Raw genomic sequence first — 19,706 nt, 5'->3', positions numbered from 1 at the left:
GGGGGGGGGAGAAGAGGGGCTGGCTCAATTCCAGGTTTTAAAAATATTTATATATGATTCATTTTGATACAGTGAATGGATATTAACCCCTTGCATGCTGATGACGGAGCGGTTCTGTCATCAGCTACGGGTGAGCTGTGCTGATGACGGAACCGTTCCGTCATGACTCCGCCCGCGCAAGGCGGAGTCAGCATGGGCGGGGAATTCCCGCCGCACGCAAGGGGTTAACCTGCTTTATTTATTTATTTATTTATTTATTTATTTATTTTGCAGTTTATAGAGCGAGGACAAGACCCTTGCGGGTATCAGAGCGCTTTACAGTAAATGAGTATAGTTATATCATTCATGCAAGATATGCAGGATCATAATACATGGCAACAAAAAGCAAATCAAAATGATGCAGAAGGAGCGGCCTGATTAGTCATAGTAGTACAATATTAAGAATGTTAAATCTATAGAACATCACTGAGCACACAAAAAGAAAGGAAGTAAGGTGCAAATCCAGGGCTGGCATGAATTGGCTCTACTGGACCTGCTTGAAGCCCCCTGCTGTAAAGCATGAATGTATTTTTTTTTTTTTTTTTTGCATTTGATGCTGATGGAACGTATTTATTTATTTTTTATAGCATTGATGAGAAACCAAAATCAGAAATTGAAGACCAATTGCAAAAGCAACTGCTAGGTAAACCTGATGAAGTTCAAAAAGAGGAAGAAGAGCAGTCAAGAACTCCTGAAAAGAAAGAAGACCGCATTGGAGGCGAACCTAAGATTACAAATGTGAGAAAAGGAACATCATCAAACACTGATTCTGATGGGGAGGAACAGCAATTACAACAGCAGGAGGAAGAGGGAGAACAGAAGGTACCAATGTATTGTTTGCAAAAAGGAACTTTTATTGGCAGAGACCCTTATGTTGTTTGGATCATTGTGTTGACGCATGATTTTGTTTCCAAGAGGGTGAGAGATAATTTAATACTGCTACAGAATATAATTGTTTTTTCTCTCGCAACACTGATTCAAAGCTCTATCTTGAGCTGAGATCACAAACAGCCCAATGCCGCTGAAGTCCTTTTTTCCTCTCATCAAGCCCTTAAAGTCATTATTGAGAAATACATAATCAATTTGATATTTTGTTAAGCAAAACAACCTCTTTTCATTACACATGGATGTTCTTTTTAGGTCTCGCGACCTATCAATGCGCGCAAGCGCGCGGAGCGAGAATTCAAGTGCTCAAAATCCTCGTCAAACCAAGGGCTTCTTGGTGCGGTTTTCTTTAAGTTCACGTGAATCACGTGACCAAACAAGCACGCGCATCAGCCTCCCTCCCTCCTAATTGCATTTTTTAACGGCCGCACAGCACATCAAAGGGCTTCGCCCAGCGTGCGCTCTGCGGCTTCTCCTCCCCTAATTAATCATGGCTGGCCGGCCGTACTTTCAGTTTCCCGGCCGCTCTTATTAGCACTCGCAGTAGACACAGACTATTCGTATTTATTTGTCTTATTATCTGAAAACTATAATGACATACTCGTAGCCAACGTTTTCACATCGGGTTTGAATGTATGATTATTATGTAAAGAAGACTTCCGAGACTTCAACCTTACAGCTTAATCCTCTAGAGGCATCAACATTGACTCACTCCAGTCCGTGCCCTCGTGACTGAAATGAACGTCGTATAATCTCAGATTTCAGGTCTGCGTTGTCTGTAGTCAAACTCTTTGATCCGCTGTTGAATGCTAATGTTACCTTTTTCGTTCTCACTGGTTTGTATTTCGAGGACTGCTGGTGAGGTGCCACTAACAGAAAACAGTCGCTTTCCATTTTACAGTTTCAAGTTGTGCAACAAGGAGTGTATCAGCCACCCGGCTTGTGGGCTCTCAACCCAGGTCTTTGAAAAGGAAAACCAATGCCAAATCATTTTTAAAATTCACCAGCAGATTTAAATATGCACAAACGTTGACAATCGGGGCTCATGTGTCTCTCGCTGGTAACAAAGTATCTCACCACTTCAGTTGAAGCATTGATCTAGAGACATTCATTTGTGTACGAGCACTTATGGGAAGTGTAAGAAACTAAAACAGCCACCAGGTGGTGCATCCAATCACCTCTCTGTTGTCCGGGTTATAGCAGCTCTCCACCTGCCGAGGCACTCCCGAAGGCAATGCGGAGTGTCAATTGCAGTGCCGCATACAGGTGAGGCTGCTTTCTCAGGCATAAGTTAGATGCACTAATTTATAGGCATATACAATAGCAGCCGCACATATGAGTGCACTACAACTTCACTGCACCCAAAGCAGGGCAGCCCTCAGATGTCGGCGCAGGGCCGGCAGCCTCCCATAGATGCGGCCTCTGTAATGTCCTTTCTTCGGGGAGGAAAGGGCAAACAACCTCCAGCACCCCACCTCGCACACAGGCGGCACAGATGCTGGCTCACTCACTGCACCTCCTTCTCACTAAAACGACTCCGAGCTTTAGGGGAAATGGGTGTAGGAGTCCACGAATGCTGACGCGGACTCTAGCCATCGCCGACCTCCCTGCACCTCACGCTTCATAGCAGGCAGAGAAACTTCACCCCTGCACCGCAACCATCGGAGTCAACGCACGTTGCATCACCGACATAGTCTATCCTGTGCTTCCTTATATGGAAGCTGAGTTGAAGTCTTTGAAAGAGGCGACTGGAGCCCAATCTCGGCTCCATCGCCTGACCGATCGTCTGGGAACCTAGGCACATCTCGTCTGGCTGTTCCTAAATCTAATTTTCCCTTACTTGCTCATTATCCTACCAGTATTTCTTGCAGGGGTGGGGACGCTTTCCTCTATTTGCAAATACCGTAAACATATATCTACCGCTCTACGGTCCATTTCTTATCCTCCTTATGTTTAACATATACCAACCATATCTAACGGGTCACACCCTCACCCACCCTCACACCCTCACACCCTCACTCACCCCCTCATCCCCCTCACAACCCTCTCACCCTCACTCAGCCTCACACCCTCACCCTCCCACACTCTCACCCTCACACCCCCTCACACACCCTCACCCTCACACACCCTCACCCTCACACACCCTCACCCTCACACCCCCTCACCCTCACACCCCCTCACCCTCACACCCTCACACCACTCAGTGCTACAACACATATGTGTGTGTAGGTGAAAATACAATGTTCTTGGATTTTCGTCACAATAAAATACACTGAACATAATCTTGACAACATTTATTTACAAACGTTGAAGCTATTGCCATTATAAATTACAATAACTTTTATTTAAGTATTAATTATTTACAAAATTAAAAGCCATTGTTATTTGTAATATCAATACATCTAAGTCACGTAAATACAACACACATTGCATTGCAAATGCTATAGGTGTCACATTTGCGAAAGTTAAAACTATTGACATTGTAACTGACAAAGCTATTAATTTTGCTATTTTCAAATCAAACACGTAAACTAAAAAAGTGTCATTTACAATACCAATCGCTCAAACTTTCCTAATGCGAAAAGTTAAAAGTATGGGCATTGTAAATCACAAAACAAAAAAATAAAATGTCATTTAGAAAACCAATAGCTCAAACTTTCCTACTGCGAGACCTATTGGCAACGCCAGTGCTTGTCTTTTTAGGCTGGCAAAGAGCCAGCACAAGTTTCAAACATTTTACAAAAGGAGTAATCATGTGCATATTTGGCCTTTTTATGTTCTTGTCTGAAGATATTCCCTCTTACTTTCCTGAGCTAGTCTTATGACACAGTACTTGTTGTTTTTTATTTCTATTATGTTGTGTATTTGCACAGTGACATCTGAGAGAGACTTCTAGATGCAGATTCCTAACCCTAGATTATTCCCCAGGCGTCAAGCTGAATCATGGAATATAGCATGCCTGTAGGAAGCTGGCTCTGTATATACTATACCAGAGTAAGGTATTGTGTGCACAGAGTCCAGGAGATCCCCAGAGGTATAGCAGAGGCTAAATTAGATAATGACTAGTAGCTGTATTTTTGGTAGTGGGGTCGAGCAATTAGGCTTATCAGGAGGGTGTCGTAAGCATCCCAATCTGTGTGCCGAGGCACCCAAGTGCGCCATCAAAACTTGTCGGGGGCGTTGCGAAAAGATGTGCACCAAGCACACAGTTTAGGAACCACTGACTGATAGACAATAAGGGTAATACCGGGGGTGAAGGTCAGGATGCTGCACACAAGAATATTTAAACAGTGGAGGTTTATTCTTGCAGTTCAAACACAGGAGTTCTGGAGGCCGGAACTGTGCAAGCACTGCAGCACCTTGATTAGCAGTTCAGGCAGAACCTTTCTGGGGAGGAAGACCGGGCCTGAGTGGGTCACACAAGGTCTGCAGGCAGGTAGACGGGGCGGCCGGGATTTAGGTCAGTGAACCTGGAATGAGTCTCAGGGGAGGAAATAAAATGTCCTGCACACTAAAAGTAAAAAGGAAATATTTGCAGACAGCCTGCTTTTACACACAACGGCCCCTTGAAAATAATGATTCACAGCGCCTTGAAGCCATCTCTGGTGCAGCACCGCATGAAAAAGGAGGCGGGTGAAAACTTATGGCCACTAGTAGTGTTATCCAATTTACAAATATTATAGAAAAATCGCAGTAGGTTTATGTTCCTGCTGTTAAGAGCTGTGCAAAGCCTTTGACTAATGTACTTTGCTTTCATAATTTTCTTTTTTGCAAATTGTAAACAGTGGGGCTGTGCAAGGACACTGATTGCCTTTCAATCTTCCATCAAGTCCTGGGCGCTTGGACACATCCAGCACCTCCCTCTCCAGGTGCGCCACAGATTGTTTTGAACCAAACTTCTTCTTAAAGTTTGCACAGTGTCACTCCAATAGTCCGTGGACATTTTTTTCCTTGTATATGTCACTGCTTTGAAGGTCCTGTTTGAACAAGCCAGTTTTTGTGTGCCTCCCAGACTAGAATGAAGCAATACAAATAGGCTGCAGTTCTTTTTTCCGGCTCCTGCTAACAGGACCCAGGCATTGAGCTCTCCCTTTTTTCAAGGGTTTATATTGGATTTAAGTTCACTTTTTGATAAAAGTGTTTGCAGTTTATATTCTTGGTGTTTCTCTTCTCTCCTGTGTGTTTGTCAGGCTTTGAGGGCTCTAAAATGCCTGCTCTTTTCGACAAATGCCCAGCATGTGGAAGGAAGAAGGCCAAGACTGAACCACACAACGTCTACATTATTTGTCTCACTGAAGCACATGTCCCTGAAGACTGTGACATCTGCCAAAACCTCTCTGCAAGAACCCTGAGGGAAAGGCTGAAGATTAGGCTTCAAGGCCTGGAAGAGAGACAAATGCAGGCTGCAGGTGGGTCTGGGCAGGCTGGGAAGGTTCCCTCTGCCTCTGCTGAGGCCTCTGGGGGGCTCCCCAGAGGCAGGAAGACAAGCAAACGGTCCCGGTCTCCGTCGGCGTCGATGACGTCGAGAGGGATGACGACGGTGTGTTCCCCATCTCCCCGGCGCTCAGGGTCGAGACGGCGTGAAGATTCGTCGTCGAGGAGCCTGGTTAGGCCTCCGTCGAAAGCACTGTCTACGGCGTCTTCGTCGTCGACGTCAACGTCGAGCTACCGGCGTCTAAGAAGCCACAGGCGTCGGCGCTCGTCGTCGAGGCGATACCGCCGGTCGCCGTCGAGAAAACGGTCGGCGTCGAGGGGATCCTCGGCGTCGAGGACCTCGAGGGAAGAAGACAGCGTCGAGGAGGAGTCGACGCTCGTCGTCGAGAATGGAACGGTCGACGTCGCGGAGGCGACGTTCGACGCCTGAGCCGCGGAGGCGACATCAGACACCGGAAAAACAACGTTAGGAGTCGAGGAGAAAGAGGTCAGCATCGAGGAGTCGTTCTCACTCCCCGAAGCGACGCAGAAGGAGTTCTGGCACCAGAAGTCACTCAGAGTCTGGTGGACGGCGCCGAAGGCGGCGATCACATACTGGAGGGGCTGGTCCGCAGTCCCCTCCCCCGAAGAAGTCACCGGGCTCGGTGTACTCGGTGGTATATACACCACCTCAGCCGAAGACTCCTCCTCCCCCTATACCAAAGGAGAATCCTCCCGTCAACCCTCCTCTACCACCACTTCCTCCCTCAGGACAGCCACCACCACCGCTCCCGCCGCATGGGCCCGCCCCTCGGCCGGAGATACCCCCTGTCCCTCCGCCGAGATCGGTGTCACTACCTCCTCTTCCTACACCACCTAAGGGGACTCCTAAACCACGGCCCCAGGATAAGCCACGGAAGACACCTCCAGGGAAACCTGCGGAGCACCCACGGACCGGGAGGTCACACTCTCGCTCCCGGAGGAGGGAACGATCGCGCAACATGTTGTCCACGCGGTCGAGACGCCGCCATAGGAGGCACAGATCTCGCTCTCGCACGAGGTCCTCAGGGACCAGGTACTACTATTCGACTTAGTCGGGATCGCCAGACACAATGGGTGTCGCCGGTTGATGACCAGGTGGCGTTCCATGATGTCATAATGAGAGGCGCTGCCAAATTGGGCATATGCTTGACGGTGCCCACGCCTAAGACATCAGTCATTTTCAAGACACTGCACCAGAAACACCTGTGTTCGAGGCATGTGGGCTGCTGAATTCATATCTGTGCATAGATCGCCGCCTAGTGTTGGGTCTGGCTGTTTTTTTCCGCCATTGGGTTCGGATGTATATTGCTTCCCTCTAGTCGGAATCGATAAAAAACTTTCTTAAGACCAAAAGGTCTTTAGTTTTCTTCGTCGGTATAGTCTTATGTTCAGGGCCTAACTCTTCCAGCTCGGTTCCGAGCCGGATTCCATACACCCGCATGCTTTTGGCGCGGAGGGCCCAGTCGACGCCTCAGACCCTATCGACTGTTCATCATGGACCGAAGTCCGTTCAAGAGATGTCCCGTCTGCAACTCAAAGTATCCCCACATCGACGTCCACCCGGTGTGCAACAAGTGTCTGTCGCCGGACCATGATGAAGCCAGTTGCATGGCTTGTTCCCGCTTCAGGTCCAAGAAGACGCTTAAGCATCGACGCGCTGCGCGCCAGGAGGCCCAGCACACTGCACCGGCGCCTGCGGACATTTTCGATGCCGGGGATGTCTAAGAGGAAGCTACCCGGGACATCGGTGACAACCTGTCGAATCCTGCGTCAGACGTAGACTACAACTACGACGCCGAAATGTTCGAAGCTGAAGAAGTCGTCGACGAGGTAGGAGACGACGACGGGGCCTTTGGGGCCATGGAGGATAGCTCGGACGATGAGCTACCTCGCACTGACACTGGGGCCGTACCGGTTCATAAGGCTCAGGTCGAGGGATCGCCACTAGGCCTTAGATCTTACAATGGGTTCTACGGCCCCGCCTTCGGGCACGGACATTACTATTGAGCCCCACCCTGCCAAATCGAAACCGAAAGTGAAACCAACGGTCTCGACACAAGCAACAGCACTGGTGCCCACCTCGAAACCAAAAGTTCGCATTACTTTGGTCGGATCCACGGCCTCGGAGCCCTCGGCGCCGAAGAAGCAAAAGGGTGTTGTCGATACGAAGGCTCAAGTCAAGGGTGTCGAGACTAAGTCTGCCGCGCCGAAGGCTAAAGTCATGGTGGTCGAGCCGACTAAATCGGCGCCGAAGGCGGTCGACACCAACAAAGGACTCGGTGATCCGAAGGGTCTCGAGACTCCGCCTCAACAAGACAAGGCCAAGAGCGGCGCACCCCGAGAGTCCATGCCTAGTGGTGCCTCGAAGCATTTGCACTTATTGCAGCAGGAGGTCCTCGTCATGCTGCAAAAAGGGGCAATAGAGCTCGTGCCTGTGGCAGAAAGAGGCACAGGAGTTTACTCACTGTACTTCTTGATACCAAAGAAGGACGGGTCCCTCAGACCCATACTGGACCTCAGGCCCCTCAACCAGTACATTCTATAGGAGCACTTTCATATGCTGACCCTGCAGCAAGGGCTCCCGTTGCTCAGTCAGGGGGATTTTCTTGCAACTTTAGACCTAAAGGATGCGTATTTTCACATTCCGCTGCAACCGTCACACAGAAAATACCTCCGGTTCACCATCCAAACCCAACATTAGCAGTTCAAGGTTTTTGCCTTTCGGAGTCACCACGGCACCCAGGGTGTTTACAAAGTGTCTGGCGACAGTGGCAGCGCACCTGAGGAGACAAAACATTCACATCTACCCTTATCTGGACGACTGGCTCATCAATGCAAAGTCAGCCCAGCAGTGTGCCGCTCACGTGTCCCACACCATTCACCTCCTTCACGATCTGGGATTCTCACTGAATTACCCAAAGTCCCACCTCCAACCCGCCCACATACGGCAGTATCTGGGTGTGACGATAAACACTATGGCAGCCACAGCACAGCCGAATTCAGTGGGGGTCAACAGCATTCAATCGCTGATACGATTCAAACCCCAACACTCGCTTCCAGTGCGAGTGTTCATGCAGTTGATAGGCATGATGCCCTCCTGCATCTCTATAGTCCCGCACGCGAGACTACATATGCGTCCGCTTCAGGAGTGCTTAGCACGTCAGTTGACTCAGGCTCACGGGCAGTTGAAAGACCTAGTGTTGGTGAGCGGTCGGGCATACAACTCTCTGCATTGGTGGAATCCACGAAACTTTTGCAAGGGACGACCGTTCCAAGAGCCTGTGCCACAGATCATCCTGACAACGGACGCTTCTCTCCAGGGATGGGGAGCTCATGTACTCCATTACACTGTGCAGGGACTATGGACACAACAGCAACAGAAGATGCACATCAATGTTCTGGAACTGATGGCAATCTTCATGGCACTAAAGGCCTTCAAAGTACATCTGTGCAACAAGGTCGTGTTGATCCGCACGGACAACATGACGGCCATGTACTACATTCAGAAGCAGTGAGGAACACACTCTCCACAGCTGTCTCATCTGGCTCAGAGCACGTGGAAGAGGGCCATTCAGAGGAACATCTTCCTCATGCACAAGTGGGAGATACATCCATCAGTACTCCACCCGTACTTCCAAAAGTGGGGTCATCCAGAGATAGACCTGTTCGCCACAAGGGAGAACGCAAAATGCCAAAGCTTCGCTGCCAGGTTTCCACTCCTACAGTTGCAAGGCAATGCGATATGGATGAACTGGTCAGGCAAATTTGCGTACGCTTTTCCCCCAGCACCTCTGATACCGCTGGTGGCACGCAAGCTCAGGCAGCACTCGATGACTCTCATCCTGGTTGCTCCAACGTGGGCTCGCCAACCATGGTACACCACCATTCTAGAACTGTCCGTGGTACCGCATCAGAGGCTCCGCCTCACACCCAGCCTTCTGACGCAGAGCCATGGCGACATTCAGCATCCAGATCCGCAACAGCTCAACCTGGCGATCTGGCTCCTGAGGTCCTAGAGTTTGGCTACCTCAACTTACCTCCTGACTGTATGGACATCATCCGGGAGGCAAGGAAGCCCACCACAAGAGCATGCTATGCGGCAAAGTGGAAGCGGTTTGTCATTTATTGTGCAGACCACGACATTAACCCGCTAGATGCATCTATTCAGAACATCATTTATTATCTTTTACATCTGTACAAATGTAATCTGGCCTATGCTTCCATTCGCATACATTTATCCGCAATGGCTGCTCATCTCCAAAACAGGCAGCACCTCTCACTCTTCAGGGTGCCTGTCATTAAAGCCTTTCTGGAAGGACTCAAACAAGTCATTCCTCCGCGGACCCCACCAGCTCCTGAGTGGAACCTCAATGTGGTCCTCACCCGGCTGATGGGTCCCCCCCCCTTTGAACCACTGCATTCCTGCGAGATTCAATTCTTGACATGGAAAGTGGCTTTCCTTATAGCGATTATATCTCTGTGACGAGTTAGTGAGCTCCAGGCACTAACTATCCAAGAGCCATTTATTCAAATTCATTCTAACAGGGTGGTGCTTCGCACTAACCCTAAATTCCTTCCTAAGGTAGTGTCTCAATTCCATATTAACCAGACTATTGAATTACCTGTGTTCTTCCAAAATCCTGAGTCATTGGCGGAGAGAATGCTCCACACCCTTGACGTCAAAAGGGCCCTGATGTATTACATTGAGAGGACCAAGGATTTTAGAAAAACTAAACAACTCTTTGTTGCCTTTGCGCCACAACACAAAGGTAACCCCATTTCCAAAGCTGGTATAGCCAGGTGGATCGTTAAATGTATTCAGATCTGCTATCTGAAAGCCAAGCATACTCTCACCATTCCACCGCGGGCCCACTCCACCAGAAAGTTTGGGGCCTCCATGGCTTTCCTTGGAAATATTCCTTTGGAAGACATATGTAGAGCAGCCACATGGTCTACCACACACACATTTACGAAGCATTATTGTGTTGATGTGCACTCCAAACAGCAGGCAGCTGTAGGGCAGGCTGTTCTAAAAACACTTTTCCAAACTGCTGCAGCTGGCACGGGCGGCGGCCGTTAATGGTGGGACTGCTATGTATTCTATGCACAGATATGAATTCAGCAGCCCACATGCCTCGACCCAAATATGCTACTTACCAGTATGCATCTGTTCCTGGCATGTAGGGCTGCTGACATTCATATTGCCCGCCCTCCTCCCCGGTGCCTGTAGCAGCTACAGAATTCACATGTACTTCTGGCATGGTCATCATTCACTTAGTTTCACTCCATCTTGGCCACAATAGCTAAAAAACAATCTGAGGATGGAGTCGATGCCCATGCACACTGTAGTCCAGGGGAGGAGCCACCTATCTCGTGATACTTCGAAGACTCTTCCAGGACAACAATGTGCGATCATCCGGACCCAACACTAGGCGGCGATCTATGCACAGATATGAATGTCAGCAGCCCTACATGCTTAGAACAGATGCATACTGTTAAGTAGCATATTCGCTCGTCCACTACTACCTCTGGTGCCGTGCCTGGAGGAACCGGCCATGGACCTTTTCCTCACCCCTGCGGTGATCGAGATTGCAGAAAAAATACCGGGCTCCCGATTCGGACCCGGCTTTTCTAAGGGTGGAACCTCCTCCGGATTCTGTGATTGTGACGGCGGCCCGCAAACAGCATGCCACCACCCCGTCATCCACAGTCCCCCGGACAAAGAGTCTAGATGGATGGATTCAGCTGGAAGGAAAGTATGTGGAACATCGGCGACCTCTATGAAGGCTGAGAGTGCCACGGCTTTGTTGTGACGCTACGACCGCGCCCTCTGGGACTCCCTCCAGCAGTTTGCGGAACACTTGCCTCGCAAGAAGCGGGAAGATTTCCAGGAAGTGCTAAACGAAGGGATGCTGGTAGCGAATCAGATTATCAGCGCTGCTGCAGATTCATCCCTCTTGGCGGCACATGGCTTTTGCCATGGGATTAACCAGCGACGACACGCCTGGCTCCGCCTTACGTCACTGAAACCAGACGCACAGCAAAAGGTGGCCAATCTTTCATTCTCTGGCGAAACCCTATTTGGGAAACATGCGGATGACTAAATGGCCCGCATGAAGGCGGAGGCCGAAACACTCACAGCTGTGGGTCTAGAGAAGCCCAAAGAAGTGTAGAAATCGTACCGCCCATTCCAACGGCGGTTCGGTGGGCAGGGCAGAGGACGTGGCCAAGCTTTGGGACAGTCGTAGCAACAACAACAGTTCTGTAAGCCGTTCCAGAAACGCCCGAAGGGCAGAGGAGGCCAACAGTCGGCACCAGCAACCAAAGGCCCGGCCGGGTCTAGGCCCTGAGCGCTTACTTTTCCCCGGATCTGTTACCCTCTCCAGTAGGGGGAGACATTACATTTTTTCTGGCAGAGTGGAGAAAAATTACTCCGGACAAGAGGGTGCTGAATATTGTTTGCAATGGATACAGTCTTCGGTTCACCAGCCCGCCTCCAGAAATTCCACCGGTCAGCTCGCAGTTTCAGCTGCGCGAGCTCCAGGCGGAGGCAGATATCCTGTTAAGGAAAAGGGCGATAGAAGACGTACCTCTGTTTCGGAGAGGAAGAGGTCTGTACTCCCGGTTCTTCCTGGTTCACAAGAAGGACAAGAACGAGTTCAGGCCCATTCTGGACTTGCGACAGGCAAACAGATGGATTCGCAGGGAAAAGTTTCGCATGCTGTCGTTGCATCAGATTTATCCTCAATTGCAACAGGGAGACTGGCTATGTGCTATAGACCTACAGGATGCGTACTTCCATGTGCCCATTGCACACAAACACAGGAAGTTCCTGCGGTTCCAAGTCGGCGCCAATCATTATCAATACACAGTACTCCCATTCGGACTTAAGTCTGCGCCGAGAGCATTCTCGAAGTGCATGGCGGTGGTTACAGCACACCTGAAATAGAACAAGGTGTTGGTCTACCCGTACCTGGACGATTGGTTGATCAAGGCATCCTCCTTCACGGAAGCTCGAGCACACTTCCAGAAGACGTGCGTTCTCTTGAACAAGCTGGGGTTGCACATTAACATGTCCAAGTCTGTCCCGACTCCGGTCCAATGCATACAGTACTTGGGAGCCTCCATCAATACGCTGTCAGCAAGCGTGTCTCCTTCGGAAGAGCGACGATTATCACACCTTAGGAAGGCTCAGACTCTTATGACCACTCCATCTACAACAGTGAGGACGGTGTCTTCTCTACTGGGATCGATGGCCTCTTGTATCTTCCTGACGCCACACGCACGGCTGCACATGAGACCACTGCAGGAGTACTTGGAGGACCAGTGGGATCAGAGGAAAGGATCTTGGGACGACAAGATACGACTGTCTCTGCATGCTCTTCAGTCACTGAAGTGGTGGTGTTCAGAGAGGGGTTCCCTTCCACAAGGATATTCCCAAGCAGACTGTCGTGACGGATGCTTCTCTCCAAGGGTGGGGAGCGCACTCCGGAAACCTACAGATTCAAGGAACGTGGTCCCCGATGGAGGTCACGTATCACATTAATTTCCTGGAACTCAGGGCTGTTCACTTGGCACTGAAGGCCTTTCTTCCAGCCTTTCAGACCAACTCTCTGCTTGTACAGACTGACCATACCACCACGATGTATTACCTCAACAAGCAGGGGGGCTCGAGATCACGCACTCTGTCTCAGGAGGCGCAGGCAATCTGGCCAGAAGACTGACGATAACGGCTACCCATCTGCCAGGTGTGCAGAATGTTCAGGCGGACGCACTGAGCAGACTGATTCAGGAAAACCACGAATGGGTCATAAACAACGAAGTACTAGGAGAAGTCTTTGCAAGGTGGGGGACTCCAGACGTAGATCTGTTCGCCACCGCCGAAAACAGCAAATGCAGAGACTTTGCCTCCAGGTACTACCAGCAGGGGACGCTGGGGAATGCGTTATGTATCAACTGGTCGAACAGCTTTCTGTACGCTTTTCCACCCATTCCCCTTATTCCGGCGGTACTCATCAAGCTGGCCCGGTCCAGGGCTCGGATGATACTCATTGCCCCGGAATGGCCCAGACAGTGGTGGTTCACGGACCTGTTTCACCGGTCTCTCCTTCCTCACATTCGGCTGCCGTGCAGGCCGGACCTTCTCACGAAGTTCGGGGGGCAGATGTTTCACCCCAACCTCTCGTCTTTGAGTTTGGCGGCATGGCTCCTGAGAGAGTGCAATATGGCCATCTAAATCTGCCTGAAGATTGCATGGACATACTGAAGGAATCTGAGAGACCTTCCACTCGGACTTCCTATGCTTACAAGTGGAAGAGGTTCTGTATCTGGTGCCAGTCTAAGAACTATGACCCGACGACGTGCAAGGAAGACGTCATCCTTCCTTACCTTCTACATTTGGCGCAGTCTGGCCTTAATGTTCATTCCATTAAGGTTCATCTTGCTGCATTGACTGCCTACAGGAAATGCCCTTCACAGACTTCCTTTTTCCAGATCCCTGTGATCAAAGATTTTTTGGAAGGCTTGAAGAAAGTATTCCCTATTGTCAGGCTTCCTTCGCCTTCATGGGAATTGAATGTGGTGCTGTCCAGATTGATGAAGGAGCTTTTTGAACCTATTCATAAGGCTTCGTTGCAGCACCTGTCCTGGAAGGCGGCGTTCCTCTTGGCCATAACGTCGGCCCGCAGGGTGAGTGAAATTCAGGCGTTGTGTTGCCAAGAACCTTATAATGTATTTCATGCTGCTAAGGTTGTTATGCGTACTCTCCCTAAATTTCTTCCCAAGGTTATTTCTGATTTTCATGTCAACCAGACCATAACGTTGCCTACATTTTTTCAGAATCCTTCATCTCCAGCGGATAGGTCTCTACATTCCCTGCATGTTAGGAGGGTTGGAAATTTTATCTGGACACTGATGCCAGGGCAGATGCTCAGGTTGGGCAGGCTTCGCCTCGGAATTTGTTCGCACAATAGTGGTTAATTTCTTTTCTCCACCGCCGCTTTGGTGTGGGGATGGGCTTGCCATTCTATTCACTAAATTATGACTATACACAGAGATCCCCTACTACAGAAGGAGTAGTTTCTGTCCTGTAACTCCAGTTCTGTAGTAGGGGTATCTCTGTTATAGTCATAAGCGCCCACCCTCCTCCCCGGTGGAGATAGATATTCATGTAAGGAATGCTACAGGTCTGGCGTGCTACGCCTTCAAAAAGAACTGAAAGTAAAAGGGACCTACTGTGCATTCTGGGATACTGGGAGAAAGATCTGGAAAGTTCTCTTAAAGGCACAGTATCCTATTTAAGCCACATAATGGCAGTCTATAGGGCTTGTCTGTCCATGCCTTCCTCTCTATCATTCCAGAGTCTTTTACTGGTAGAGGCAAGTTTCTCTATGGTAGAAACTGGGCAGGCTGTGTTGTGTGTGGTGGTGTTTGGTGGAATTTCTAGTTGAATTACTGGACAGTGTAGCCTGTGGATATAGGCTGCATTATTTGTCTTTAAATTCTCTCTCTTAAGTGTCTTTGCAGTTTCTGCATGATTTGACAACTTAAGAGATTATTTTTGATTGCCGTGGTCCACGCACATGGGCGGGACTATTCACTAGATTTTGACTATAACAGAGATACCCCTACTACAGAACTGGAGTTACAGGACAGAAACTACTCCTAATTTTATTTCTAGAACCAAGCCAAGCCTGGTGCAGGTAAGTGGGATAATACTTTGCAAAATCTTATGCAGTGATTTACAATTGAATGCAGGTTCAATACAGTTGGTTGAATTACAGGTAAGTCAATAGTTCAAAATTACTTTTCGGTTACTTTACAGATTACTGTGCACTTTACTTTTTAGATTACTTTTGCTAATCAGTGTGACATGCCTAGATATCACACTGAGGCATTTTGTAGACAAAAGGTAAGTAATTCTCTTTTAGTATATTTGCAGTTTTTCAATGTTTCACACAAGCCAACTCCACACTTAAAAGAATTTTCAAAGAAAAACAGTCCATGCAATCCGATGGAAGGAAATGAAGTTAACAGTTGGCAGGTAAGTACTAATTTGTGGGAGTTGGTATTCTGGGGTTAGAACCAGAACACCCTCAGCGGCATTAGAGCGGCTGGTTGCTATTTTGGCATAGGTTGCCATGTTATTTACAATAGGACTTGCCGGTTTTGGATTTTGGCTGCAGGCTCGATAAAAGGAGAGTTCCGGGAGGAACCAACAGCTTGGCAGGTAAGTTGGAGGGCTCTGCGACGTAGTTGCACCTTCGGTTCTCTTCTCCAGGGCGCAGGCAGCTGGATATAGGGGTTTCTTTGAGGTCTGATTTCACCTTACTGGGCCACTCGCGGTTGTGTGGGATCTCCATGCAGAAGCTGCAGGCGGCGTTGGAGAGTCCTGGAGAGTTTAACCCACGGTGGACTCGGACTCTGGGGCGCTGAGTGACTTTGCTGGGACCGGTGGGCCACCTAAATTTGGGCTGTAGGCGCCTGGTGCAGTGGTGGTTCCAGGCGTCTGTTTCTTTGTCCTCAGCAGGCTCAGAGTCTGTCTTTGGAGTTTCTTTTGAACAGAGTTGCTGTTCACAGGAGATCTGGTCTTTGTTGAAGTCAGTCAGTCCTCCCTGTGGTTTGGACGTCGCTGGCTGCAGGACAAGGCGACTTTTGGCCTAGTATCTCTGGATACTGAAGACTGGCCAGTAGGGTTGGGGCCAAGTCAGTTCTCCTCTGCTGGGCATGTTCTTTTGTTCTTCTTCCTAGGTTGTGGGAATCTCTTTTCTTGGCTCAGGGCTGCCCCTTAAGTCCTGTGTTTAGTGGCGTTTAAGGGGTCTGAACTTAGGGTGACTACACTCTTGGTGTGCTCACCCCACATGGGGGAATGGGCACAATCCCTAATCCTGATTGGAGAGTGTCTGCCACCTGCAAGATAGTGGGCACTGAAGAATGGACTTTACCTCGCCTCCCCCACCTGAGGGGTGGGGTTGGCAGAGGTGGGCACACCTTCTTGGCTGCTCTAATTTTTCCCACCGAAAAGGAGGAGAGGCGTCCTGCACCTGATAGCGGTAGGGGGTCGGATTACAAAGTAGGCTGGGTCTTTGAAGCTCCTATGCGACAGATGGCTCTTACTGACCTGGGGAAGGTGTGATTACCTTTGTCCAGAAAAGGCTTTGTGTCTGGGCTCAGGGAGTCATGGCTCCTACCCCAGGGGTCCAGAAACCTGTCTTGTGGTGGCTGGCTGGTGTGTACATGTTTAGTGGCGCTCACAAACATGAGACCGGAATATAGGACGGACCGTTTGTTTTGAACAGACCCCTTCATCTCCTACTTGCAACAGGACTGTACCAATTCAAAGTAAGAATCTTCAGTTTTAATCCTCCACTAGACCCCCGCTTATCCGGCATACTTGTATTAAAAAAAAGATCATGATGGGCGTTGAAGACGAGCACTAGATATTACCAGGAAGGTCTCTCCTACTTTTAAATCAGGAACATCACAGAATTTCCTGTATATTCATCCAATCAAGCAGCTGTTCTGAATACTCCATAGAAGTACATAGTTAACATCGCACAGGTCATACCTACAGGGTGTGTCCAGCTCAAAATAAAGTATCAATGAATTATAGATAACAAATACAGAATTCCTGAGGAAGGCTAACCGCCGAAACGCGTTGAAGAGGAATTGGTTCTGTATTTGTACAAAAGACTGATCAACTTTTTGAAATTTATCTGTGTTTGTAATTTATTGATTTATATATATATATGGTCATTGATCGTAGGATGCTTTCTGTATAGTTTCCAAAAAAATGTTATGTCTAGGAGAATATATGTGAACAAACCGTTTGATACAACTTAATAAAATTAAACAAAAAATAGTTTATATACAAATCCACTAGTACCTGAACCTTCTTTCAGCGTCTTAACTGGACAATTTAAATCCTTTTCACACAACCCGGTGCAAATTACTTCTTTTTCTAAAAACATGTCAGCGACCGCACCAGAGGCTGGTCGTTTTTTAGGGGGCATCTGTAAGATGCCCTCTGAGATGTTTAATTAAATACCACACTGGCATCAGTTTGGGTAACTTCCCAGTTTTCAGTAAAGCCATTATGGTGCTGTTGTAAGAAAGTGGCTCTATATATACTGGACCAAAGTCCACAGTGCCCAAAGATTTGGCAGAGGCTACAGTTAGATATAACCTTACTCTCTAAAGTGGTAACTTGGTCGAGCAGTAAGGCAGCATCAGATGACAGTGTAAAGCATTTGTTGTACACACTTAGTCAGCAAATGGTCTCGCACACTCAAGAACTAAACTCTAGGCCAATTGTTTTGTATCAAAATATATATAATGGGTTTGAGGTATGTGATGTGGGCTGCTGAATTCATATCTGTGCATAGATCGCCGCCTAGTGTTGGGTCCGGATGATTGCACATTGTTGTCCTGGAAGAGTCTTCGAAGTATCACGAGATAGGTGGCTCCTCCCCTGGACTACAGTGCGCATGGGCATCCTCTCCATCTTCAGATTGTTTTTTTCCGCCATTGGGTTCGGATGTACTTTCGGGGCCAGAATAGATGGGGAGGTCAGCAACCCCCCACCAAGTGACTTGGTCAGCCAACGTATGCCCACCCAAATAAGAACTCCCAAGGTGAGGCACGAGGACAGCACGCAGGGGTCAGGCACACTAAGTACCTGCGGGCATGTGAAACCAGTGGGAGGAAGACAAAAACATTACTTCCAGGAGTGGAAGAAAATAACTTCAGACAAATGGGTTCTAAACATCATGCAGTTCGGATTCTGCATAGAGCTGGAAAAGAAACCAACAAGCAGAAAGCCAAAGAGAAGGCAACTAGCAAAGAAAGAGCTGCAGCTACTCCAAAAAGAAGTGGGAGAGCTCCTGCAAAAAAAAAAAAAAAGCCATAGAACCAGTACCTTACAGAGAAAGGTACAGAGGGGTGTATTCTACGTACTTCCTGGTGCCAAAGGTAGACGAAACAATGAGACCCATCCTGGACCTAAGGTTCTTAAACAAATTCATAGGAACGCAAAAGTTCAAAATGACATCCCTGCAAGAGGTGCTCCCTCCATTGCAAAAAGGAGACTTCATGGTCACCATAGACCTAAAGGATGCCTACCTACACATACCAATGAACAGAAGTCACAAACATCTGCTCAGATTCGCCATAGGGGAACACCACTATCAGTTCACAACCCTAGCGTTCGGTCTAAACTCGGCGCCAAGGGTCTTCACAAAGAGCCTAGCAACAGTCGCAGCACACCTAAGAAGGGAGGGGATACATGTATACCCTTACCTGGGCAACCGGCTGATAAAAGCAAGGTCATACCAGATATGCAAGGAGCATGCACAGAGAGTGACAAGAACACTGATGGACCTGGGATTCTCCATATACTGGGGGAAATCCTCAATGGAACCAAAACAAATAAAGATCTTCCTGGGAGCTCAGATCGACACCGTACAGAGCAATGTGGTCCCAAGCGAGAAGAGGTCAGTTGCACTGGTGAAGGAGACAAAGCTCTACCAGAGGGGGCAAGCTCGGACAGTGAGAACAGCGAGCAGGATCATGGGCATGATGGCATCATGCATTCACCTACTGCCAAATGTGCGGCTGCACATGATACCCTTGCAGGAGTGGTTACAAGGGCAATGGTCACAAGCAACAGGGCGTTGGGAGGATCTAGTGGTTGTAACGCACGCAGTGCAGAAAGAAATGGCATGGTGGAACATGGAGAACCTGACAAGGGGAAAGCCTCTAACACCGCCAACGGTGACCATCACCACAGATGCATCCCAGAAGGGATGGGGAGCTCACATGGAGAAACTCAAAGTGAGGGGTCAGTGGACGCCAGCAGATGCGCTAAAGCACATCAACTTCCTGGAGTTGAAGACAGTTTTACTTGCTATAAAAGCCTTTCAGACAAAACTGTACAACCAGAGGGTGTTGATCCAGACGGACAACACTACAGCGATGTTCTACATCAACAATTAGGGTGGAACACAATCGGCCACGCTTTCGAAGCTGGCGCACGAGATATGGACTTGGGCCATCCCTCTCAATATAGACCTGCTAGCCCTTCATCTCCCAGGAAAGGACAACATAGAAGCAGATTGTCTCAACAGACAGACATCGGCAACCCACGAATGGGAGCTCAATGCACAGGAGACGAAAAGGCTGTTCGACAGGTGGGGGACACCGTCGGTGGACTGATTTGCAACACGCCAAAATGCAAAATGTCGAAGGTTCGCATCCAGGCGGCCTGGGGAGGGGTCCCTGGGGAATGCCCTATGGATAGACTGGTCGAGGACATTTGCTTACGCTTTTCC

At 48.9% G+C, this 19,706-nt stretch overlaps 1 protein-coding gene across 4 annotated transcripts in view; it reads left to right on the top strand.

Annotated features, from left to right (window-relative positions):
* The window catches only part of PSIP1 (PC4 and SRSF1 interacting protein 1), a 560,846-nt gene that overhangs the window by 260,522 nt on the left and 280,618 nt on the right, over window positions 1-19,706 (top strand). For all 4 annotated transcript variants that reach the window (XM_086961408.1, XM_086961410.1, XM_086961411.1 and 1 more), the window contains one exon: window positions 627-861. In XM_086961408.1, the coding sequence (XP_086817534.1) occupies window positions 627-861 (235 nt within the window). The remainder of the gene's footprint in view (window positions 1-626; window positions 862-19,706) is intronic.

The sequence above is a fragment of the Lissotriton vulgaris genome, chromosome 3_1 (assembly GCF_964263255.1).
Source record: "Lissotriton vulgaris chromosome 3_1, aLisVul1.2, whole genome shotgun sequence".
Classification (NCBI taxonomy): Eukaryota; Metazoa; Chordata; class Amphibia; order Caudata; family Salamandridae; genus Lissotriton; species Lissotriton vulgaris.
This window is presented reverse-complemented; position numbering and strand designations above follow the sequence as displayed.